The following is a 26,908-nucleotide window of genomic DNA, read 5'->3' on the forward strand; positions in this document are numbered from 1 at the left end:
TATCAGTGAGAGTTTGTTGCGCTTTGTACACACACATCCTTATCAGGCTTCGGAGACCGCAGATGCTTTCTTGAAGGTGGGGGAGGTGGTTGACGTAGGCACGGTGATGAAGACGGTGTGCGTCTCTGCTTCGTTGATTTTGGTGGGCGTCGTTGAAGGGCGGGGGTAAAGGACAAGCTGCCAGGGGGGGGGGGGGTGGTTGACGTAGGCACGGTGATGAAGGCGGGGGAGATGGTGTGCGTCTCTGCTTCGTTGATTTTGGTGGGCGTCGTTGAAGGGCGGGGGTAAAGGACATGCTGCCAGGGGGGGGGGGGGGGAGGTGGTTGACGTAGGCACGGTGATGAAGACTGGGGAGATGGTGCTCGTCTCTGCTTCAGTGATTTTGGTGGGCGTCGTTGAAGGGCGGGGGTAAAGGACATGCTGCCAGGGGGGGGGAGGTGGTTGACGTAGGCACAGTGATGAAGACGGGGGAGATGGTGCGCGTCTCTGCTCCGGTGATTTAGATGGGCGTCGTTGAGGAGCAGGGTTAAAGGACATGCTGCCAATCCTGCGTATCGCCTTAGTTTGGTCATGGAGGGTGGGCCAGGGTGAAAGGGTGAACGGAGAGTAGAGAGAGCTGTGGGGTGATGGAACAGTATCCTTAGAGGTGATAGTGGGGGTGAAGGGCGGGGGATACTCCTCTATTTGTCTCCCGTAATCAAGACATTCCTCAGGCGGGTGCAGTGATTTTCAAGGTTTTCTGAGCGATGTGTTGTGTCTTTCTCTTGCTTTGATTCCTCTTCTTGATTGTCCTTGGCAGAGGGAACAGATTGATGACGCAGGCAGTTGAATATGTTAGAGATAAACAATTTCACTCCTGACTTGTTCAGGCAAACTCCATTTGCCTTAAAAAGATGTCTACGGTCCCAGAAAAAGTTAAAGTTGTCAATAAAATGGACAGAATGGTCAGTACAGGCAGTTGAAAGCCAGGTGTTCAGTGCAAACAATTTGCTGAATCTCTCCACTCCTCTTCTGACTGGCGGTTTAGCGTCAATGATGAACACCTCTGCATTTAGAGAGCTGACAGTTTCCAACAAACATTTAAAGTCTTCTTTCAGCACTTCTGACTGTTGTTTCACAACATAATTTGTCCCAATGTGAGGTACCACATTTTTTACAGTCGGATGTTCAGCTCCAATATGCAGGATCTTCACAGGAAAGTCAGAGGCCATATCCTTGGGAAAGTACTTTGGTGTTGTTCTTACTACACAGACTTTTTACATCTCTTAAAGCAGAGTCGCCCACATTCAGAGTTTCAGGCCCAGTCGTTAGCTTTCCCTCTAGTCTTTTACTTTTGGAGTAGCTATTCGTTCTTACCCTGCTGTGTGAAGAGGACAGGTTATCCAGGTCATCAGAAAGAGATCTCCGGTTCTGGGTCAGTGGATCGTATCTGTTCTGGATTGGCACACTCGGTGGTTTAGGAGGATTGTTGTTCTACCTTTAGCAGCTGTCCACGGCTGTTTAGTATGAATAGGGTTTGAAGAGGCGCTTTTCCTGGGCTCTGCCTGTTGTTCGTCCTCCCAAATCCCATGGAAATGATTTACTCTTCGGCCTTGCACCCAGACATTTCCAGGGAGGACTACCACTTGTAGATTTATTACCCGGTACACAGCCCTCCTGTTCCTTGGAATCCTTATAGCTGCTAACGAGCTTTGAGTTAGCATGCCTTTGTCCATTCTTTTGCAAGAAGGACTCTTTGTCTTCGTTAGCAAATATTTTATCTCAACAACAAGGAAATAGTGCCACTTGGCGATTTTAACTGGGACTGGTTAACTACAGTGTCAGAGGATTTTAAAAACCTTTGTATCTCATTAAATGTTACCCAGATTATAGACAGTCCTACTCGCCCAAATATTAAGTCCCCAAATAAATCATCCTTAATAGATCTAATTTTAACTAATGTTCCCCATAAATACTCATCTGTGGGAGTATTTGAAAATGATGTGAGTGACCACTGTGTTGTAGCCACAATTAGGGACACAAAGGTCCAAAACGGTAAACCTCGCACTGTCATAAAGAGAGACACAAAACATTTTGTGGAGCAGGGTTTTGAACATGATCTATTTGGTTTTGATTGGGGATAAATCGATCTGTGTGATGATGTTAAAACTGCATGGTCTTATTTTTATCTTGGTTTTATGGAAATTATTGATAGACATGCACCCCTGCGTACATTTAGAGTGAAGGGACGAGACAATCCTTGGTTCTTTACTGAATTGTCTAGTCTCCTACATGAGAGAAACAAGGCCTGGGCAAAGGCTAGGCAATCAGGCTCAGAGGTAGAATGGCTACGCTTTAGGCAGCTAAGAAATAGCTTCACATCGCAAATCAAAAGTGCTGAGTCTAAGTATTATCTGTCAGTTACCACAAAAAAGCCTAAATAATCCTAGAAAATGTTGGAAAGCCATTAAATCGTTATCCACCAGGGAAAGCCGTAATGAGCTACCTCCGCATCTGGCACTATATCGGACAGGGCCACTATGTTAATTTGTTTTAATGAACATTTTGTGTCCTGTGGCTCTCTGTTTGATTCTGTTACTAACTCTGCTTCTGTGAACACCACAGTCTGTGACTCTGAACAATGTGGTTTGGAAAATCCTTTCAGTTTTTCTCCTTTTATTGATGTTGTTCATGAAGCCTTAACCAAGTTAGATCCTAAGAAACCGGCTGGCCCGGACAACCTTTCTTTTTAAAGATAGCTGCAGATTTTATTGCACTCTTTTTAACCTCTCCCTCAGCACAATTCCAAAAGTATGGAAGTCAGGTTATGTCCTGCCTTTACTAAAAAGAGGGGAGGCCACTTAATTAAATAATTATAGGCCCTTCTCTAAATTATCAGTTCTGGCTAAGGTTCTTGAACGCCTAGTGAGTGAACAGGTAAAGGAGTTTTTATGTATAAATGACATCCTATGTAAACATCAGTCAGGTTTCAGAAAGTAACATAGCACCATCACTACGACAATGAAAGTAGTGAATGATATTGCTGGTATTTTAGACAATAAGCAGAGTTGTGCAGCTCTGATTATTGATATTTCAAAAGTGTTCAATGCCGTCGATCATCATATCTTGAAGCAGAGGCTGGCCAGTATTGGCATATCCAGCCATGCAGTGGGGTGGTTTGTGAACTACCTCTCTGAAAGGTCCCAATGTGTTCAATTTGATGGGCTCACATCTGAGTGGTTAAACATTACTAATGGTGTACCACAAGGTTCCGTTTTAGGTACACTATTATTCTCCATCTACAACAGTTTAGGTAGACGATACCGGGATGTATTGTGTAGGTCCCTCCATTAAGGAGGCTGTTGTTAAATTGCAGGCTGTTTTTATTATTCAGACTCAGCTCTAACTAAAGCTTCTTTTAAATGTTGATAAAACTAAGGTAATGCTATAGAGGTTGAGGACTGATCACGGGTTTGTCAAGCTAAGCACATGGTGTAGTTCCAAACGATAGCTGAGGATTCTGGGTAGTGTAGTGTCTTCGGCCATCCTAAAACTCCGAAATAACATTTGTTTCTCCGAATCGAAAGGGGAAAATACAAAAGCATTGCACACAATTCAAACCAATCAATGTTGTGTAATTAACAAGGATAATCTGGTGTTTTTTAGTCGATGAGTAGTGCAGATATCACTGTAAAATCAATCGACAGTAAGGAGAATACTTACTTCCGGGTGTAAAATTCTCCGTTATCCAATGGGAATGGACGCTCGTAATACAATACAGGGGACATGATCATTATCTTTTAAATAACGTTAACTAAAGGGAACAATCTATTTGACACAGCTGAAGCTCTGGCCTTCCTTAAAAACGAACTAATTTAATAGAAATCACAGTTGTATTACACACAATGCACTGTTTTTTGAGAACAGAAATTCGTAACTAATGTAATTTTTACATTCTGATGAAAAATTAAAATTATTATGAATACAAATAAAATTAAAGCTGCAAGCAGCGTTGAGCGGGTCTTCGACGTTCCGCAGGCTGTTGTCCGCACGTCGACGTGTGTGTCTAGGTGTCTGGAGGACTCGGCCAATATATTTAGCCATAATTGGCGTAGAGCTGATGAGGGCCGGACCATTAATGATAGTCTGAAGTCTGGCGCAGTTTGGACCATTTTCCATTGAATTATGTTTCATGGCGAGGGATACCATGGCAACGGCATACGTTGAGATTTCAGATTTCACGTAGAGCTGTTGAGGGCCGGACTAGGAGCCATCATATGAAGTCTGGTGGTGTTTGGACTATTTTCCATTGAATTAGGGCAACACCGTGTTTCATGGCGAGGGACGTGTTCCCATGGAAACGGCATATGATGACATCCCCTAATTGACATAGAGCTGCTGAGGGCCGGACCATTAGTCAACATCTGAAGTCTGGTGGCGTTTGGAACCTTTTCCATTGAATTAGGGCAACACCGTGTTTCATGGCGAGGGACGCGTTGCCATGGAAACGGCATATGATGACATCCCATAATTGGCGTAGAGCTGCTGAGGGCCGGACCATTAGTCAACATCTGAAGTCTGGTGCCGTTTGGAACCTTTTCCATTGAATTAGGGCAACACCGTGTTTCACGGCGAGGGAGGCGTTGCCATGGAAACGGCATACAGTGAGATTTCAGATTGAACTTGGAGCTGTTGAGGCATGGACCGGTGATATAAAAGTGAAGATTGGGGGACGATGGGACAGTGTCCATTGGATTTACAGCGACACCGTCGTTTATGGCGAGGGAAGCGTTGCCATGGAAACGGCATACATTGAGATTTCCGATTTCATGTAGAGCTGTTGAGGGCCGTACCATTAATGATAGTCTGAAGTCTGGTGCTGTTTGGATGATTTTCCATTGACTTACAACAACATGGGATTTTTTGGCGAGGGACGCGTTGCCATGGCAACGGCATACATTGAGATGTCCGATCTCACGTAGAGCTGTTGAGGGCCGGACCATTGATGATAGTCTGAAGTCTGGTGGTGTTTAGATGATTTTCCATTGAATTACGACAACATGATGTTTGATGGCGAGGGATGCGTTACCATGGCAACGCGAAATGATGACATCCCATAATTGACATAGAGCTGTTGAGGGCCGGAGCATTAGCCATCATATGAAGTCTGGGGCTGTTTGGACGATTTTCCATTGACTTACAACAACATGGGATTTTTTGGCGAGGGATGCGTTGCCATGGAAACGGCATATGTTGAGATTTCAAATTTCACGTAGGGCTGTTGAGGGCCGGACCATTGATGATAGTCTGAAGTCTGGTGGTGTTTGGATGATTTTCCATTGAATTACGACGACATGATGTTTGACGGCGAGGGATGCGTTTCCATGGAAACGGCATCCGTTGAGATTTCAGATTTCACTTGGAGCTGTTGAGGGCCGGACCATTGATGATAGTCTGAAGTCTGGTGCTGTTTGGACGATTTTCCATTGACTTACAACAACATCGGATGTTTTGGCGAGGGATGCCGTTTCCATGGAAACGGCATACGTTGAGATTTCAGATTTCACTTGGAGCTGTTGAGGCATGGACCAGTGATATAAAAGTGAAAATTGGGGGACGATGGGACCGTGTCCATTGGAATTATAGCGACACCGTTGTTTATGGCGAAGGATCCGTTGCCATGGTAACGCCAAATTAAGTGACATCAGATTTGACCTAGAGCTGTCCAGGGCTGTGGTGCTAAACGTTATGTGAAGTTTGGTGGCGTTCTGAGAATGTCAGTTTGAGTTATGACATCATCGGGTTCCATGGCGAGGGACCGCCAAAAATCGTACGAACGCGAACTTTGGCGACAAATCACGGCTACGCCGTGCGAAAGAAAAAAATTCTCGTGATAACTTAAGCTCTCCCATGTCTCGCGAAGCTACCCGAGGAATTTCGAGGCGTACGATAAAAGTCCCTAGGAGGAGATAGATTTCGTGGGTACGCGAAATAGGGCAAAAAACGCGATAAAATCGCGTTTTTTCGACACCAAATTCAAAATGGCCGACTTCCTGTACGTTATTTGTTACCCCTCCAAGAGGCTTTTTGGTTCGTCTCCGCACTCTAGATATGCGTGGCGAGTTTCGCTCGTTTACGTGAAAGTTAAAATAGGGGGAGTTAACGTCAAAAACGGAAGTGGGCGTGGCCTACGCAATTTTTGACGTTAAGTTCCGGGACCAATGACGTACTTCAAGTTGCCACACTTTTGACGCGTGTGCAAAATTTGGTGAGTTTTCACATATGCTACGGGGCTCAAAAGGGCGCGCAAAAGATTAAAATAATAATAATAATGAATAATCGGACCAGTTTCAATCATGTTCGATTTAACATTGAGGTGGATGGGACCACCTCACTGTAGGCCGTCCGGCCTACCTACTGGGACATGTCTAATGGGCTTTTGGCCCTTTTTTACCCTGTTTTGAGGGGGTTTTGCATGGTTATCGCTCGCTTTGCGAGCGACTACGATGATTGTTACGATATCAATTATGCGATTTGCAGTCACGTGGGCTTCGCCCACGTGACTGGGCTCACGCGGTCTATCAGCCGACATTATTTACGAACATTTTCGGTGCTTTTGTCGGTCGTTTTCCCTGTTTTTGGCAGGTTTATCGGTCGCTGCGCGACCGATTTTTTCCAATTTCAATAGGGTCTTCGCCGACCTAGGTCTCAGACCCTAATAAAAGAAGCCTCCCGTGAGTTACTACAAGCTATAAAGTAGATTTAAAAAAACGTTTTTTAGAATAAAAGCTCACTGCGGGACGTTGTAGAAATGCGTGTGTGCACCACGACAAAGGAGCCTCATTCACTTTACATTGGGGTTGTTTGCGTGGTGCCGACACGTAAATGTAACAAAGTTCGTGACTCCACCACGCATTGTGGTGTTAAGAAGTCGTGGTGGAGTCACGCATTCTGGTGAGATCAGGTTGTCATAATTATGACTTTTCATGGGGATTTAATTTTTTTCAAGTGGCGGAAATGGGCTTCCATACTATATGACAGCACGGCGTTGCTAGTTCATTTTCAAAATAAATAAACAAACAATACCAGTGGGCCAAGCACGAGCCTGTTCATATTGTAGCGTTCACCGCTATTCAAGATCACAGATCACGAGCCTTCAATGTCGAAAACGTTCTCTTTATTTTCTGGTATTGACGGCCACAGCCACGCCTTACAGAACCAATCAATAGTATAACACTCATTATGACTTTTCCCCACACTCGAACACAACTCCTACCGTCTCGTACTCCCTCCACACACACCGGAAAACGCACGCACGCACGCACGCACGCACGCACGCACTCTCACACACACACACACACACACACACACACACACACACACACACACACACACACACACACACACACACACACACACACACACACACACACACACACACACACACACACACACACACACACACACACACAGGAGGATCTCAGCCTGACACTGACGTTCAACCAGATTACATCAGCCGTTAGCTGTTAACAGTTATCACACAGAGCTCACATCTCCTCATATCTGTTCAGAAACTGGACAAAATTTAAACAAGTACAAACCACAGACTATCTATGTCATGGCGAATATAGTCGCTGGTTTATTTATGTCTGTAGGCCGTTGTTGTGAGTGTGGACGGAGTAGGCCTAGGGCCTAGGCTATATACAACTAGCTTAGCCTGGTCGACCCGATCTTCATTCAGAAAACAAGCATTTTAAAAGTGTTTTGGCCTGCCGTCTGTCTGCAGACTTGTCAAGCATTAATTCATGGTTTTTACTAACCGGTATCAGTATGTTGTTACTTCGGCATCATTTAGAAACGTGTATTACAATTTAATCACCGTAAAATATGTTCATTTTGTTGTAGTTGTAGCTCCCGAGCCAGCGCGTCTTGTTTGAAAAATGCCAGTAAACACAGCTGGCAGCCGCGGTGAAACCATGGGTGAAACTCGAGCGTTTAGAGCGATGGGAGCGAACAACGACCCCTGATAGATCTCGCGAGAATGTGTATAAATATAGATACATTTTCATAACAAAACAATGGGGTTGCTAAGCCGTTGCTAGGCCAATTGTTGGAGTTGCTATAAAGCTACCCCCTGGCGCCGCCCCTGCATCTAGTCCTAAATAAGGTAACTATTACAGGTGACTTTTGTAAATGTTAGATGTTACATATAGCCTATATTGCATCTAAACTACAACAATGCAGTTCATAGCTTTGACATTACCTGTTATGAACTATAATATATATGCCTATAGTTTTGTGGTAACGTTCACGCCACTAATGACAATAGTGTAGGCATACTGCTGCTGTGAGTTGCTCTAACTCTAACCCGTGAACGTTACCACAAAACTATAGGCATATATATTATAGTTCATAACAGGTAATGTCAAAGCTATAAACTGCATTGTTGTAGTTTAGCTGCAATATAGGCTATATGTAACATCTAACTTTTACAAAAGTCACCTGTAATAGTTACCTTATTTAGGACTAGATGCCGTTTGCATGGTGGAGAGCAGCAAGGTGATGAAGACCTTTGAAGACAGGGCCACTGCAGCGCATGCGCACTTCTTATCTCATAATTATGACTTTTTATCTCATTATTATAACTTTTTATCTCATAATTATGACTTTTTATCACATTATTATGACTTTTTATCTCATAATTTCGACTTTCTTATCTCATAATTATGACTTTTCATGGGGATTTTATTTTTTTCAAGTGGCGGAAATGGGCTTCAGACTAGACTCAATTAAATTACATATTAGATGCTGTTTGTTTGAAGCGGCATTCATTCATAATTTATTTTGTGTGGTATTTGATGGAAAGCCTTGGTACCTTTATATAATATACAGATGCTTGGTAAAGGAGATTTCATTTGCACTGACCCAAGAGAGGCAGACACTTACATCCGGTAGAAATGTAAAAAAATAAAACAAGTATATTATCCTGATTACTAACTTGGCTACACTCAAACTTGATCCACGTATGAAAAGAAATAATAGTATTTAAAACATTGAAAAGTGTGTATTAATGACATGAGTGTAGCCTACAGTATGTTATGAATATTACATTCCTGGCATTGTATGAAGAACACGTGATTGACTGTTCTTGGGCAAATACAAATTCCATTGCATAAATAATGAGGCTTTTATTTTGAAAGATAAAAGCGGAAGTCAAGTGTGTCGGTTAAACAAATAACGGAACTGGGGATAATTGCCAGAAGTTGTTTTGTTGAAACCAGTTAAGTAAGGACGAAAGTGTTTTTATCGTAAAGATGGTTGTGTGGTTCTAGTTTTCGAGAAAAAGAAGGGTAGTAATTGTCACGACGTCTAAACTTTATTTTGCTGTGCGTCATGATTTCCAATCACAGGCCGCCGCCAAATGACCGAGGAAAAGTTATAGACCGTTACCGTCGATGCAACTAACTGGAGTTGAATGGGAACGGAGACACACTTTAAATTAGAAGATGAATTTCGGTGTCCCCGCTAATTCGCTGCTGCTTTTCCGTGCCTGCGACGAGGGGGACTATGAAACAGCCCGAGGTATCCTGGAGCCCGGAGCCCCAAAAGAGTCCGGGAGGCAGAGCAGGCTGCGGTCAGAAGTGGGGTCGGAGTGCAATACCGTGGACATGTTGTCTCTGGTACCGGTGGACTCTACGGACGAGGAGGGGAACACCGCCCTACAGTTTGCCTCAGCCAGCGGTCATGAGAACCTGGTCCGGTTTTTGCTACGAAAGGGGGCATCGGTGGATAGCCGCAACAACTACGGCTGGACCCCGCTGATGCAGGCTGCTAGGTGGGGCTGCGGGCTGGAGTTCATTACACTGTTATAAAGGCATAGGAGAAGGACTCACCAACCTTCATTAAAACTCTGGTGATCGTAAGTTTGTCATTTCATGCTGGTGTTGGTAAAAACGTCACAATACCGTGAAGACATTGTCAGGAGCCACTCTTTAATTTGTCAACTAGAAACGGCCACATTTCTTCCTTTTTTTTGGTTGCATGGAGTTTGGCGGAGCATCATGTGTTTACTATCTTCTTTTTACAATTAAATAAGTTTTATTCTAATCATTCAGTTCAATTTGAATGTTTTTAGCCCTTTTCTTTGTGCATTTTGTTGTCTGATGCCAAATCGTGTTCATATCTTTACTAATCTTTTCATCATAGTGCCAAGTGTACAGTTAAGTGCACACACAAGGAACACCATTTAGTAAAGACCCTGAGATTGGGTTAAAAAGGGATAGATAATTAATATCTACTAGCACTGTTATTAATGCAAAAATTGCATGTGTTTGCTCCAATGGGTCACCGCAACGGTCTGATGAACAACACCTGTCTAGAGTGTAGAATGTGTGTGTGCCAATCTATAAGATGCTCACATTTCCTTTCAAAATTGTGACATAACTTAATTGACATAATGAAAGTAGGACTGTGCCTTGTCAACTTCCTGAGAGTTGATTCTTAAGCTAGGAAGAAATGTTTACTTAAACCGCATTTCTTATTCTCTGTCCCTTATTCTCCACCCAGGTTTGGTCACCTGACTGTTGCCCACATCCTGTTGGAGAACGGGGCAGAGATTAATGGACGGAACCGGCTCGGTGCAAGTGTTCTGACTATGGCCGCTCGTGGGGGACACACGCATGTAGTCAAGCTACTCCTGGAGAGTGGGGCCTACGCTGATGACTACGATCATCTTGCTATTGCTGCAGAGGAAGTATCCAACGGCAACAACAACAACAGCTGCAGGTAGGGGCTGTTTATGCCAGACAAACTAAAACAAATCAAAATTTAAATTACCTTTAAAAAAAATGTGTAGTCTTCAACTTTTGTTTATCAGTTTCTTCCAAACTAATGTGGCTTTCTCTTTTACAGTGGGAACGGTTTTGGAGGAAGTGAAAGCTGTCTAGGAGACGGTGGCGGCAGAGAATTCATGGACATCATAGCCTTGATGGTAGCGTCTCAGCATGGCCATGAGGCCACGGTGCGCCTGCTGCTAGAATGGGGCTCTGATGTCAACTTTTCTCAGAAGACCACTGGCTGGGGACCACTGATGGTGGCCACCCTCAGCGGGAAGGTGGGTTCTATGGATAGATAAACCAGATTGACGGATTGTGTGTGATGTGTATCTTTGTAATATCTTGATGAATAAAGTGGGTGTGTTTCGTAGGTGGCTGTGGCTCAGCAGCTGGTGGAGCGAGGAGCGGACCCAGACAGGATCAATGTTCTGTCCAAGACGGCCTTTGAACTAGCCATGCAGCTTAAACAGAGAGACATCAAGGCTTATCTGGACTCCATCACCACCGTGCGACCACAGACAGGTAAGGCTTCCTTCCCAGATAGTCTGAAAATGAGTTGAATTCTTGGAACTTATTTTTGTGTTTTTATTAAGTTTAATAGAGAATTTAAATCTGTCTCTTTTTCAACATGTATCTACAAATGGCAACCTCTCTGTGTGTTGCTGTTTTGCAATGCAATTATCACTGATGTGTGAACAATGGCAACTGTCAGCCTCTTTGATGTTCAATAGCTTCTCACCGGCAGCTCTTAGCTCACTTTTCTTTTCTACATACAAGCCTTTTATTTTTATTTTAAAGGACATTGCATATGATATGTCCTTCTGAAACTAAACATTAACATGAGCTCACTTCTGGCTACACTTACATGTAAGCTACCAATCAATAACGATACATTTGGCTCATACTTTAATGTAAAAGTAGTGCCATTGGCAGAGCTACAAATTATAGGTAAATCATCATTTAGTGGCTTTATCCTAAATGTATTAAACAATCGTGGCAGCACTGAACATTTTCCTTTTACAGCATGTTTTAAATATATCTTTAAGTGTAATGTGTTTCTTCTTTCTCTGTTTTTAAAGTACACTTGTGAGTGGGGAGCTCAGCAGTGATTAATATTTATTTACATAACCCTCCTCACACACACTTACACACAGATGATGCTGAGCTATGTGGAGTCATGCCAAGTAGAACTGTTGTTTCAGTATATCACTGACTTTCTCCACAGACGATGAGAGAAGAAGACCAGATGTGTTCAGTGCTCTCAAGTTGGGTGAGTTAAATTGATCATTCAAAGATTTATCAAAACTAAACACATTAAATTAGGATTTGTACTAAAACATGTGTGTTTCTTTACTCAGGAAATTCACAGCTGGTCAAGGAAATCTTGGAGGAGGATCCTACTCAGGTGAACTCATCCAATCAGGAGGGAGCGTCGCCTCTCATGATCGCGGCAGTGAGTGGTCAGCTAGAGGTGGTGCAGCTGATGGTGGATAAGAAGGCCGACATAGACAAACAAGACGGTGTCCATGGGTGGACCGCTTTAATGCAGGCCACCTATCACGGGTAAGAAGGAAATAATTGTAGGTAAATTGATCAAAGGTAATTTTTTTATGATTGCTGACCTTATCCTACTTTTCCACTCTTCTTTTGTGTTCTCCGTCTCCCTCCTCCTTTCAGTAATAAAGACATTGTCAAGTACCTGTTGAGTCAAGGGGCTGATGTCAACCTCCGAGCTAAGAATGGATACACAGCCTTTGATTTGGTCATGTTGCTGAACGACCCAGGTACCCCCCACTTTTATCACTTTACTCTAACACCTCTTTGAGAAAATGTGCTCTTGTTTAAAAACATTTCTCTTCCAAATAAAATGTTATAAATAGCAGAACTATTACAAAATCATAAATCCACCATTTGTGAAAACCGCAGAAGCCATTTGAAAAAATAATAGCAGGTATTTGTCTCTTATCAAGTAAGCTTAAGAATGTTTAGTTGGGACATAGTGTGGAGGTACTTGTGATTAAAACATTTTTTTTTACTCAGTGAATCCTTATTTATTTTCTCTCTTCCTATTTTGGATATTTTTAGATACAGAGTTGGTGCGTCTGTTAGCATCAGTTTGTATGCAAGTAGACAAGGACAAGTCGAAACACCGTGGCAAAGCATTAATAACTCGCTCCAAAAGCCGACAGTCCCTCAACAACGTCCCTGTGCCACCTGATGAGAAGGGAGGCCTAAAGGTAAAGGACAAGTCCTGTGAATACAAATCCAAACCATCTAACACTGATCAATTATATTAAACTAAAAATCACATTAACATGTCGGACTTCCTTCCAGTCCTGGTGGAGCCGCATGTCCAATCGGTTCCGTCGGCTTAAGTTGACTCACACCCTGAGGCACAGTCTTTCATCCAACCGACTGGCTCCATTTCCAGACGATGCTGAAGCTTCATTGGATGCCACAATGAAGGCGGGTAGGAAGCAGGCTGCTGTGTCTAATGGGGCGCTGGCATCAACTTCTGCCATGGGGGGGAACGACAACAACACTGCTTGGGCTGTCAAGAGCAAAGATTCTGGTGAGACAGAGAATAATATGAATTCTTCATCCGTTTTAGAGCACAATTACTGTAGTCTGTAACAAATAAGATGTTTAGATTATCAGGGGAACTCTACCAATTTCACACCAAGTCTATTCGTGCCTTGTGTAGCTCCAGAGTGATCTGCTGCTTTTAAATGTTGGCATTATTTTTCACGGGTGGGGAGTGACTGCATATCTTCATGTGTTGATCCTTGAATTCGGAAAGATGTCATACAGTCGTTGTATATCAAAAGACAAGGAGGTCAAATGTGTAAATGTAATTAATTGTTCCCTTTTCAGGTCTTGGCAGGGCAAACTCAGAAAAGGAGGACTTTCTAATAACCACAATGGTAGGAGGGTTGGATTTGATTTAAACTTTTTAAGCTTGTTGTGAATAAATGACCCTACCTAGACCAAGAGCATTAATTGGTTATTAAACAATGTTTTCTATGCCCTCTAGCTCAGGAGTGGTGCGCCCTTAACCCGTCTGCCCAATGACAAACTCAAAGCGGTGATCCCTCCCTTCCTGCCTCCGTCCAACTTTGAACCGTGGAACTCTGACCGCTCGCGTCTCCTCGGGGAGGGAAAGAGCGAAACACCCCGCCTGCCCATGCCACCCCAGAGGAAGCTGAACAGCAGTGGAAACTCAGATATTGTGAGTGTTTGTGTGTCAGAGGACTGGTGCTTTTCTAAAACCATGTTTGATGTCATTCACATGTCTTTTTTCCTATATTCTCCTCTCAGACATCTATCAGTCGTGTGGTTAGCAGGTCCATAAAGTTTCCCAGCATCCCTAAAGGCCCTTCCTCGTCCTCTCCTTCAAACTCTGGTCACTACCACTCCCCCCACTCTTCAGGAGGCTCCAATGGAGTGGCAGGAATTAACCGGGACTCGCACAACCGTTCAGGTTTACACAAATTAATAAACATACGGTGACACTTAGTTAACTGTAGCCACCTGGTAACATACTCTTTTGTCCACCAGGGGGCAGCGCAGACAGTGTTCTCTCCCAGATAGCAGCACAAAGGAAGCGAGCAGCGGGCCTGATAGATGTGAAGGCTCAAGCTCCAGAAAAGCCGCCCAGCCAGACCCACAGCCAACCCTCAGTGCCCCCCCCAGCTGACCGCCTGCCGCTGCCTGATATCAGCCTCCCTGAAATCCACTCACACCAAAGCCTGGTCGCTCCTGATATCCACTCCAGAAGGGTCTGTGTGTTCTCTTCTGTCATAACAGTGTCAGAAAAAGTGTTTCAAAGTGTATTCTATAGTGTCAGTGAATCCACCCTTCTCCTTTGTAGAAGATGGATTTAAAGAGGAGACCTCAGTCTGGTAACTCCTCCACATCCAAGAGCACGTCGCCCACTCTAACTCCGTCTCCCTCCCAAACGCCAAAGCCCCCCAGCGGGCCGGGAGATTCTCTGTCCTCAGCCTCCTCCCATCCTCGCTCCAAGAGCAGTGGTGGCTCGAGCAGTGGAACCATAACGGATGAAGGTGATACCATCGTTTTGTTTGCAACATGTTTGGCCACCGCACAAGCATTAATTCCACACTTATTTAGCAAGTCGGCTGATGTTTAAGGGAGAGCAGAAACCAATGTTCATTTATGTGCATAAGCATTGATTGCTTTTATTATTTCCGCAGTAATTAGTTGTTGGTAACTCATTCTTGATCACTTATGATGGACCACTTTGTGCTCATTAGATCTTGACATATAATAATGAACACACATGAGGTTACAAGCGTCAACCCCTTTATCTTCGAATCATTAAATTATTATTTTTTTATGTTCTTGCCTTTTCCAGACGAGTTGTCGGGTATTTTGAAGAAACTGTCCCTGGAGAAATACCAGCCCATATTTGAGGAACAGGAGGTATTTGTCAACATTTAATTCCAATATATTTTTCCTTCAAATATAAAGTCTGTCTTTCGATTTTGATTGTTCTGTTCTCAAAGCAAATGGACCGCCTTTCCCATAACATCATTTTTTGAAAGGAATGCATGGACTGAACAGTTTTTCACTCATATTGAGGTGAAAGTTGTAGATATCTAATTTATTGCACATGGTTCATACAGTGTTTTTTTCTCGTCTTTTAGGTGGACATGGAGGCGTTCCTGACTCTAACAGATGGAGACCTGAGGGAGCTGGGCATTAAAACAGACGGACCCAGACAACAGATCTTGGCTGCCATATCAGAGCTCAATGCTGGGAAGGTGCATACCTTTGAAAAAAACGTTTTCTCTCCAGGAAAACTTTGTTTCCAGCAATCTCTGTAATCTAACTATAGACAGCAGAGATATGCAGAGATGCTTTGAATAAGTACAGAATTAGTATCATCTTTGCCTGAGAATATTAACTTATACTTACTTACTAATACTGCTGTTGGTTGTCAACAGGGCCGTGAAAGGCAGATCCTTCAAGAGACCATCCATAACTTCCAGTCTTCCTTTGGTAGCAGCGCCAGTAACACAAGACAACCAGGTGAATCACGCTGTGAGTGTCAAAAAACTAAGCTATCAAATCCAGTGGAGAAATTTGAGCACGTAAACATGCAAAGACAATATCATAATCTGTCTCCCTACCACTTTATCTGACTTATTTTCTCTTTCTCCATCTTTTTTCCCCTAGCACCAACAGGTTGGATGAGACACCAGGTTCGTTCCTCCAACAAAAGGTAGCCTAGCAGCCCAGATGGGCAACAGGAAGTACATCAAAGGTACTTAGAATAAGACTAAAACGCTGGCAACCTACAGCCAAGGTACGACTTAAATGGAGTCTTCTGGACGTGTCCCAGACTACTCGTGCAATGAGATGCTGCAGCAAAACAACCAACAAGACCCTGACCCTGCTTATAGGATCAATCCCATTAAATAATTCGTCTTATGGATCCTAAAGCAGGAAAGGTATGACAGGGCTGGTTGAGTCCAAAGCAGAATAATTTGCAACGCACAAATGTCGCAAAATCTACTACCAATGCAGCGAAAAGGGTTACGCAAAGGGGTTTGAGAGTAGAGAGTATCCGAACAAATGTGAGAGACACAGCCTATGTATTGTTAAAACGGAAAGGTAAGTCAGGAGAAAGAAAGAGACAGATTATGAGTATAACAAATACTAATACAGGTACTGTATCAGTGATACTGTGATTGAGACTTAAAAGGTGCACTATATATAAATATATAAACATTATGATGATGCATAAGGTTTTTTTTTTTTTACGGTTCAAGGTTTTATTTGACTTAGAATGAGAGGACATTGGCAAAAACCCATTTTGGGATTGTTTTATGAGCAGTATACATTAAGATTTAATGACAGGCATTGTGCAAAAGTTTCCACTGAGCCTGTTCTATGTTTTTGCATCTGGCTCTGTCCTTACGAAGCACTACATCATTCCAAAATATTCGGTACTTAAAATCCAAGATTTAAATCCACCGGATGTTTTGGGTTCACATGGGTCGGATCAATATGAGATGAAACCGATATCATATCCTGTTTAGTATCGTTCTGAGCCTGTGGAAAGATGAATAAACATTCTGTACACTTTCAATGAAGAATCTGGATGATGAATTGAATCGTTAAAAACAGGAATGAAATCTGTGAAATGCTCCAGAACAAAAATAAACTGAATACAAACTCTATTTATTGGTGTTTGAGTTTAATAGTTGGAAACCAGGTTCCAGCTTTGCGTATGTAAAACTTCCACAAGATGGCAGTGACCTTCTATTAATGTGTGATGGTTATGTTAAGCTCCCTAAAATGCGTCCTTGCTCATTTGTACTTGAATGTCTAAGTGATTTTACTCACCTTGTGATTCTTTTACTTTTGTGAAAAGCTATGTTTTAGCATTTACCATTATGCTGTCATTTTCACTTTTAGGTTCTCCTTAAAACCACTGTAACCAATGTAAAAAAGAAAAGTGTTCTACGACTGAAACTAAGAGATCTTTTTCCAGAGAAGTTTAAGAAGCATACAAATACTCTGCTTCAAATATTTAAATAAGGTCTGCTCTGGTTCTATTATTATTTAACTTTTTTTTCAATTCCCTTCTTATAAAAACGAGTTTATAAATATGCAATTTTTTTTTTTTTTAAAGGCAATCTGCTGGATACCTGAGAAATCAGTGCTCTTTGTATCTGCATTGGACACTCATCATACTTGTTTAAGTACAATTCTGGATCATGAATTGCTTCCAAACCTTTTGTCACAAAATCCTGCCTGTACATTTATGTTTTACACTAAGGTTTATGTTTCAAAGTGAAGTTAGTTTAGTTAAGTTTTCATTAGACACTGTGAGCAAGATCAGCTAAGTGAATGTGTTTTTAAATTAGACACAGACCGACTCCAAAACATGACCAAATAGTGACACTGGGGTTGTCGAAATAATTTTTGATGACCTGGATAAAGACTGGCCTGTTCCTGTAGAGTTTAATGCAAAGCATCACTCAATGTAGAAAAGCTTTCCTCTCCGGGGCTGTGGCAGATTGAGTGTTCAGACGTTAGCTGTAAAAAAAGCAGGAGAGAAATACATTTGGAATATATTAACATTGCTGTGGCATGTGGGCAGCAAATGGAGTGACTCATTCAATTTCCTCCCTATTGAATTCATTCACATATGGTTTTGATTGGGTTCTAATACCATTTAATAATATTATTGTCAAAACAGTAGTCATGCAGTAGTTAAATTAACAACATATACAAATCATGGGTCCCTTAAATAAGTCACAAATGTAAATACTCACCATTTCTTTGATTTGATAAATTATTTTCTTTAAAACTCTATTTGTAACTCTTCTGCTACTGGGAAGATTCCGACAGTCTTAGCCAAGATATCTGCCTCATCAGCTGAAAATGGTCTCCTGTCTGTGGTGAAAACGGCTGACTGAAGAACCCTGAGTTAAGATCTCCAGAAGAGATACATTTTCAGTTTTCCGATCTTCATTGCCTGTCACAGTACATATTGTACTTCTAAAAGGACACACTAAGGATAGACAAAACTAAACCTTACCGGTATATTGTACATGTGTAAGAAAATATACAATACTGTCAAGATTTAAGGAAGCTTTGAAGATTCAAATGTGATTCAAGATGCAAATGTGCTGCAAAAGTCTATTTTAAGATAATTTAACTATGGTCAGCACAATCATTTACATGTTCAAATCTACTCTAATCTACCTGTTAAAAGAAATGCAAGATATATTAAACCCAATGAGTTGTGATGGTGCTGTCCTCCCACAGGTGTGTGTGTGCAGGTGTTTGGGACTCTGTTGCCCAACATGGAGTAGTGTCATTTGGGAATCTTCCCTAAAAGCTTGGACGTCAATCAATCAATCAATCAATCAATGTTTATTTATATAGCCCAATATCACAAATGTTACATTTGTCTCAGTGGTCTTCACAGTGTGTACAGAATATCAGTATGACAATACGACACCCTCTGTCCTTAGACCCTCACATCGTACAAGGAAAAACTTCCGGAGAAAACCCACAGTTTAAAGGGAAAAATGGGAGAAACCTCGGGGAGAGCAACAGAGGAGGGATCCCTCTCCCAGGACGGACAGACGTGCAATAGATGCCGTGTGTAAATTGAAAAGATAATACATTTGCAACATAGGTAGTCCAAATGTTTGGAAATGCATGTGTGTATAATAGGATGATGAATCCACGAGGATATCCAACCAGGACTTATGATCCAGGACCACAGCCACGACTCAAGATCCAGGGCTCGTGATCCAGGACACAGGACCGCAGGATCATCCATGTCTCCGTATCCCGGCGTATATAGACACCAAAAAGAAAGAAATTTGGGGAAGCTGGGTTAATCGGAACATGAGAGTACACAGGTATAGACAGAGAGAAGGAAGAAGTAAGATGTCCACCGACAAACTAAGCCTCTATCAGCAAAACTAGGGGCTGAATCTAATCAGCCCTAACTATAAGCTTTATCAAAAAGGAAGGTCTTAAGCGCACTCTTAAAAACGGATAGGGTGTCTGCCGCCCGAACACCAACTGGAAGCTGATTCCACAAATGTGGAGCTTGATAAGAAAAGGCTCTGGCTCCCATTGTACTTTTAGAGACTCTAGGAACAACCAACAACCCTGCATTCTTGGAACGCAATGCCCTAGTAGGACAGTAGGGTATAATGAGTTCTTTAAGGTAAGATGGCGCCTGCCCATTAAGGGCTTTGTAGGCGAGAAGAAGAATTTTAAATTCTATCCTGTGTTCTATAGGGAGCCAGTGTAAGGCAGCCAGAACAGGAGTAATGTGGTCCCTTTTCCTAACTCTGGTTAGTACACGAGCTGCAGCATTTTGAATCAGCTGAAGCGACTTGACTGACTTCTTGGTACACCCTGATAATAAGGAGTTACAATAATCCAGCCTTGAAGTAACAAATGCATGGACTAGTTTCTCTGCATCGTTTTGAGGCAAGATATGCCTGATTTTTGCAATGTTACGTAGATGGAATTAGGCGGTCCTTGAAATAGATTTTATGTGGGCGTTAAAGGATAAATCCTGATCAAATATAACACCAAGATTCCTTACAGTCTCGCTGGAGGCCAAATTAATGCCATCCATAGTTAGTATGTCTTTAGATAATTTGTTTCGTAGATTCTTCGGTACAATAACATCAGTTTTGGTCGTGTTTAACATCAAAAAGTTTAAGGTCATCCACGTTTTTAAGTCCTTGAGGCAGTCTTGAATTTTATTTAGATGATTAATTTCATCAGGCTTGATTGATAAATATAATTGAGTATGATTCGCATAACAATGAAAGTTTACAGAATGATTCCTTATAATATTGCCTAACGGAAGCATATATAATGTGAACAAAATAGGTCCGAGCACTGAACCCTGTGGCACTCCATGGCTAACTTTGGTTTGCGTGGAAGATTCATCGTTGATACGTACAAACTGAGAGCGTTCAGATAGATAGGACCTAAAGCAGTTCCCTGTATGCCAACTACTTGCTCTAGTCTTTGCAATAGGATATCATGGTCGATAGTATCAAATGCAGCACTGAGATCGAGCAAGACAAGAATAGAGACAAGTCCCTTGTCTGAGGCTATTAGAATGTCATTTGTGACTTTAACCAGAGCTGTCTCTGTGCTATGATGTGTTCTAAAGCCAGACTGAAAATCTTCAAATAAATCATTGTTTTTTAAGTAATCACACAGCTGTTTTGCGACCGCTTTCTCAAGAATTTTAGAGAGGAACGGAAGATTAGAAATAGTTCTATAGTTGGCTAAAACCTCTGGATCGAGGTTGTGCTTTTTAAGAGGCGGTTTTATCACTGCTACTTTAAATGATTGTGGAACATAGCCTGATAATAAAGACATATTCATAATATTTAATAAAGAAGTGCTAATTAATGGAAAAACTTCCTTCAACAGCTTAGTTGGAATTGGGTCTAACATGCACGTTGATGGTTTAGAAGAGAGAATCATTGAATGTAATTGTTCAAGGTTTATGGCTGAAAAGCATTCTAGTTTACTATCTAGTGTAATATTAGAACTTACGTTTCCGGGAGCTGTTGATAACACTATACTGGTCAAAGGCAAGAGGTCATTGATTTTGTTTCTAAGAGTAACAATTTTATCGTTAAAAAAGCACATAAAATCATTACTACTGAGTGCTATGGGAATAGAAGGCTCAATCGAGCTGTGGCTCTCTGTCAGCCTGGCTACAGTGCTGAAAAGAAATCTTGCATTATTCTTATTCTCATCTATTAGTGAAGAGTAGTAGGCTGCTCTCGCTTTACGCAATGCTTTCTTATATTCATTGAGAGTAATATGCCAAATTAAACGAGATTCTTCAAGTTTAGTGGAACGCCATATTCTTTCAAGTTGTCTCGACTTTTGCTTTATTTCGCGGGTTTCTGCATTATGTCATGGGGCTAATCTATGTTGTTTTGTTTTCTTCTTTTTCAAAGGAGCAACAGAGTCTAATTTTATTCGCAGCGCATCTGTAGCACTATCAACAACATGATCAATTTGGGGTGGTGTACATTTTGTATAGGTTTCCTCCCTTACATGCAGACATGCTATCGAGTTAAGTATTGGTGGAATCTCTTCCTTAAATGTGGCTATAGCACTAACAGATAGGTTTCTGCTGCAGGAGCTTTTGACTAATGCTTTGTAGTCTCGTAATAGTACTTCAAAAGTTACTAAGAAATGGTCGGATAAAGCAGGATTATGCGGTTCGACTAATAGTTGCTCAATTTCAATACCATAAGTCAGAACAAGATCGAGAGTGTGATTATAGCAGTGGGTTGGTTTATTTACACTCTGACAGAAACCAACATAATCTAATATAGAGTTAAATGCAACAGTAAGGCTATTTTTATCATCGTCAACATGAATATTAAAGTCACCTACGATAATTACTTTATCTGTTTTAAGAACCAAAGTTGATAAAAACTCAGAGAATTCTGATAAGAATTCTGAATAAGGACCTGGTGCACGGTACACTGTAACAAATAAGATTGGCTGCAAAGTTTTCCAGGTCGGATGCGTAAGACTAAAAACGAGGCTTTCAAAGGAGGTATAATTTAATTTTGGTTTAGTATTGATAAGTAAACTTGAGTCAAAGATGGCTGCAACTCCACCTCCTCGGCCCGTGCCTCGGGCAATATGAGTATTGATATGGCTGGGTGGAGTGGCCTCATTTATGCTGACATATTCTTCATGTCTCAACCAAGTTTCAGTGAAACAGCATATATCAATATTATAATCTGATATTAAATCATTTACCAATATTGCTTTAGATGCTAGAGATCTTATGTTTAAGAGACCACGTCTCGTTTAAGAGAGACGTCATTACAGTGAACTCTCATATTTTAGATTGGGACCTGTCGGCTCTATAACAAGTCAGTCAAACTGTACAAGTGTTAGCTATTGTTAATTAAGGCTACAAGTGCATTTAATAAACAGCATGCACATCTATTGTTTATCTAAAAAATATTGCTGATGTCAGCATTCATTCTAGCAACATTCACTAATTCGGATTTCCCAGAATCCTCTGTGTTACACAACACTTTGGCCCTTTCCCTGTATCTCTGCCCCCCTTTCTTTTGGTGTGTATTTCACAATCTCACACAGATACAAACGGATTCACTAAAACAGGATGTTGCAGTGACATAATAATAAACCTCAACTTCCCTCTGACCCTGGTGCTGAACATAAAATGACTTCCGAAATACTCAAATCCAAATATCAACCAAAGATTATCCCCACAAAAACTGAAACACAATTTCCCCTCTCAAACGAATCGGCAGCCATGTGCGCGGGGAGACGTGGCAGGAAAGCACCAGTTTGAAGTGTCCTGTATTTTGTAGCATTTGGAGATATTACCTTGTCTGTAGCCAGGGAAAAACTGATTTGGAGATAAAAAACACTAATATAGCTGCACTATTGTTGATATTGGGATGAATAAGTCCTGTATATGCCTGTCTTTACATAACAAATTAGATCAGCAAGATAAATTAAGGGATTTCTCTGACCATTTTGCTTGACTCAAAAATCTCACATATAGTTTTGATTAACACCTTTTTTCCAGAGCATATTTGAATCTTAGAATTTTCTTGAAGATAAGAGCAGCCTTTTGGATCCCTAACAATCTGTAATGACTGCTTTACGTATCTCAGAATTGTGAATTTTCTCTGTTTTGTAGTTCATGCAGTTCACTCATTGCTTTTCAGTTCATTGTCTAATTTTGTCCTGGATTTCAGTCTCATAGTCTTATGCGATCAAGGCAGATCTATTCCTTGTCCTTATAAAACCTTCAATCTGTTCAAATGTGGCATTAAACACATCAGGGTTAGGGTTTGTTCCAGTATTTGTGAAAGCAAATGGATTCAAATTAGTTGAAACGGCACTATTGTTTCTTGCATGCTGGAGTGTTTCTGCACTGTACGGCTCAGAACATGTATCCTGTTTGACCTAGCAGGACCTCTTCAGCTGGTCATGTCCATTAAACATTATCTGCTGTCATGCATTATACTCCACAAATCCTGACAACACAATTCCTACTTTGCAACAGCGTTTTTCCAGATCTCTTCTGATTTCAGGCTCATCTATGGGTCATCACATATATCCGCATCGTTGTTAAAATGGACAACATTTGGACCAACAACTTAAATTCCACTGTATTTAGTGTTACATGTTAATTATGTTATGTTTGGTTTGTTTTTCTGATATCGACCATCCCATCCATTATGAATGTCCATTAGAATCAGACTTGTCATGTCCCTGCTCTGCACGCCTCCTGAAATCCCCTGGTGACGCTAACACAGACATTATAATCAATGAAAGCCATATTATTGCAGCTGGCAGATGGCTTTCAGGAAGTCCTACTTGGCTCCGTGGTCATTGTTCTGAAATGTGTATCAAACCACACATACCTGCTGTAAGCGCACACACACAGACATGCACTCACAGGCACCCATGGTCGCGTGCTAAGGTCTGTCCCTGCGGTGTTAGCGGAGCTTTAAGCCTGAGCTAATCTGGAAAGCAGCTTGGATAGTGTTGCCAGTGGATTTGCATTGATACTAAAGGCCCCAGTGGCTTTAATGGCAGCCTCTGACAGCCTTAAAAGGACCTCAGGACCTCTTCAACCTCATCTCAACCCCTGATGGAGTTTTTCTGAAAATAATCTTAGATGGAGCCTCATAAAAGCACCACATATGTTACTATAGACTCCCTTGCTATCTTTATAAGTATTTTTGATTGAATAGAAATTAAGTCTTCGAGAGATTGCATTTGCTTAATGTGTGTTTCTGCAGTGCAGGATATGTTTAAAATTGAATTTAAAGTAACTTCACGAATTGACCATTATGTTTAAGCCTTCTAGATATTTAAGAAATACTATAAGTAAAGGATATTGTATTTGTTTCTTTTTGCTGTACTCTCAAGAGATTATATAACAGCCAATATGTATTTGCCTTCATTATGTCATAATGTTTATTAATTTTGTTGGGCAATAAGGACATTTTTGTAAAATGCATAGATAGAATCAAACCCACCGCCACCCTTAAGCATAGTTGCCTATTTCTGGTTGTATGTGTGATCACATATGGCACTACCTCACCAAATTGGTTCTCCTCTACCATGTCATCTTTATTTAAAGACAAAAAGTGTTTATGTATGTGTGTTGTATTGACTGTGTGTAGTGCTTGAATGTGTACACTAGGGTGCAGTACAGTAGACTGTTTTACAAACTAAAAAATACTTTGCATTTATTCTCAGACTATTCCTGGATTTTATTCAGTGACAAGACACAACATATTACAGTGGTATACTTTATTAGGTTAACGTTTTACAAGCAGAAAACATTTAAACCTTTTTCAAAAGCTCTGAAACATGTTTTGAAAACACCTGATTTGACATGCCATGCTTCCTTTTTTTATATTACACATCTTCAGTGTAGAATCACAAAGCATGGAGAAAGGACCCTGTCCTGTTGTTTTTTCTCTGATAACAACCAGAGCAGTATCAAAAAGTCAGTATCATTTGTTGCTAGTGTTTGTTTTCTTGCAGGCATTTTTTCAGATGGGATCCAACATTTATCCAAAGTTCAAGCATGTGTACATTTAATTGCTTATCGCAACCACATAAGCCTTTTTGATGACTAAAATAGTTGTAAACCAATGCAAGAATAAACTGTTTGTATCATGTAAATCCACATGCATTTGAGGAAGTCTGCGGATGCATAGCATAAAGCCAAGTTTACACGACGTCTCCCATTCTATTTACCGTAGACCGTGTATAATCGCTTTATCGATCAATGAATAATTACATTACGTTGCCATATTCAACATACATTGAATTACTTAGTGATTTTAACCAGATTGCAATAGCATTTCCGGTTTAGAATTCCAAAATAAAACTACACACAACAATATCGCTATCGAGGATGTGTTCCAATTCTAATTAAGAAAATGATATACAGGGCAAAGTGCGACATTGGCACCATCAACACTACAAGTATACCGGCAACAACACACTATACAAATACAATGTACTCCTCCACAGGTGAACTACATCAGGTAGTTAGATCGGTGACAACGTGATGCTTTTGTTTTGAAGGCATTAGTGTATTTCCGGTGTAAACTTGTTGTTAGTACCGAGCTTGACGCAGCTGCCAAATCTGTCCCAGAAAGCCAACTTGAATTTAAAAGTCCACAGAATAAATTGGTCAGTAAAAAGAAACCCGGTCCCGTCCAACGTACCATAACCGTATATTCAAGTATAGCAGGTTTCGCTTTTAACTGTTTGTTTGTTTGTTTGTTTGTTTTCTAAAGGGTTGCAAAAGCCCCCTGACTGCCGTCGACCGCGGAAAGCCTCGAAGTGAATCTGGAGGTTTGTGCTTCTGCAGCCCTTCGCTTGTGATCCCTCCCCTCGCGCTGCTCCGAAAATGTGTGTGTGCTGCGCGCGGCTGCGCTCGGGTCGGTTTGGGCTACTGCTACTTTCATGTACTCCTCGTAAATATAAAAACCAACCAAGAATTCAATTTTATTTAACAAAAAAATGCACATTATTTAGTCAATACAGCACATTAATAGGCTACACCGTTTTCGGTGAAGTATATACATATGTTAGTAAGCCAAACAGATGTGGCCACAAAATAAAGAGAACATGCTTTTGGACAATCAAATTCATAATTTTGCTTATAAAATTATGCAACAACGTATATAAGCCACAATGATACAATGTGTATGCAGTTATTGTTGTTATACTAAGTATTACAGTAGCGTAATTGCAACACTACATGAAACTGGAAAGCTATATTGAAAGACCGAAATGCACATAAGCAGACAGTACTTGAAAGCAGCGAGGACTAAGCCCGTGTGTGCGTGCGAGCGAAAGTGTGTGTGTGTGCGCGTGCGAGCGAAAGTGTGTGCGCTGGCGCTCTGTTTGTGAGGCAGAGAGTTGCGTGCGAAGAGCTCGACATGTCATTCAGAGGAATCCGCCACCTGAAACGCGAGGAAGTGAAGGCGACTCAATTGGGTATAAAGCATCAGCCAACATCTGCCCCGAGCAGTGCAAAGCTGATGAAAACATCAGTTCGGAGCTCATACAGGACCTCTGCGATTTATTTTATTTCCTTTGGATTTATCATTTGGCATTACCGAGTCGGTGCATCCAAGGAGACGCATCTCTTTTCGGCACTTTAAGTGAATGTGACTCCACAGCCATCACTATACTGGAATTAATTGACATCCCCAGGGATTTTTGGTCAGTGCTTTTATTATTTTTATGTAATTTTTTTTGTCTTAAAAAGCATTATTATTGTATTCTTTATTTTAAACGACGCGGCATGTCTTCCGTTGCTAATGATTGATTGGATGAGTTGCACCTGTGTGTTTTGTCATTTGTAACTACTGGCCATTATTTGTGAGCCGTTAACCTCAGATGCCTCATATTTGACTAATTAAGATATATAGTTAGCGTAATTAGTATTACAAGCAGGGATTTGATCCATTTCACCTGGAATGATTTGCATGTGTAAAGTTTCTCGCACCAGGCATATT

At 41.4% G+C, this 26,908-nt stretch overlaps 2 protein-coding genes across 4 annotated transcripts in view; both read left to right on the forward strand.

Annotated features, from left to right (window-relative positions):
* The first annotated feature begins 9,207 nt into the window (after window positions 1–9,207).
* LOC117465949 (ankyrin repeat and SAM domain-containing protein 6-like) lies at window positions 9,208–17,020 on the forward strand. Of its 3 annotated transcripts, none has more exons than XM_034109060.1 (18): window positions 9,208–9,814; window positions 10,546–10,764; window positions 10,891–11,092; window positions 11,186–11,336; window positions 12,040–12,084; window positions 12,173–12,377; window positions 12,492–12,598; window positions 12,900–13,051; window positions 13,149–13,386; window positions 13,689–13,738; window positions 13,849–14,043; window positions 14,133–14,295; window positions 14,373–14,593; window positions 14,686–14,878; window positions 15,190–15,257; window positions 15,482–15,598; window positions 15,782–15,878; window positions 16,014–17,020. In XM_034109060.1, exons 1-18 carry the CDS (start codon window positions 9,486–9,488, stop codon window positions 16,061–16,063), a joined length of 2,802 nt encoding a protein of 933 aa, XP_033964951.1. In that variant the 5' UTR covers window positions 9,208–9,485; the 3' UTR covers window positions 16,064–17,020. The 3 variants fall into 3 exon arrangements, with proteins under 3 accessions (XP_033964951.1, XP_033964952.1, XP_033964953.1); XM_034109061.1 differs by having other exon boundaries at window positions 15,782–15,866; XM_034109062.1 differs by lacking the exon at window positions 9,208–9,814 and adding an exon at window positions 9,822–9,898.
* A 9,321-nt stretch (window positions 17,021–26,341) lies between these two features.
* ahrra (aryl-hydrocarbon receptor repressor a) overlaps window positions 26,342–26,908 on the forward strand; it is a 59,217-nt gene continuing 58,650 nt past the window's right edge. Inside the window, exon 1 of the mRNA XM_034108344.2 lies at window positions 26,342–26,612. The gene's annotated coding sequence lies outside the window, so the exon portion shown is untranslated. The remainder of the gene's footprint in view (window positions 26,613–26,908) is intronic.

Source organism: Pseudochaenichthys georgianus, chromosome 20 (assembly GCF_902827115.2).
Source record: "Pseudochaenichthys georgianus chromosome 20, fPseGeo1.2, whole genome shotgun sequence".
Taxonomy (NCBI): Eukaryota; Metazoa; Chordata; class Actinopteri; order Perciformes; family Channichthyidae; genus Pseudochaenichthys; species Pseudochaenichthys georgianus.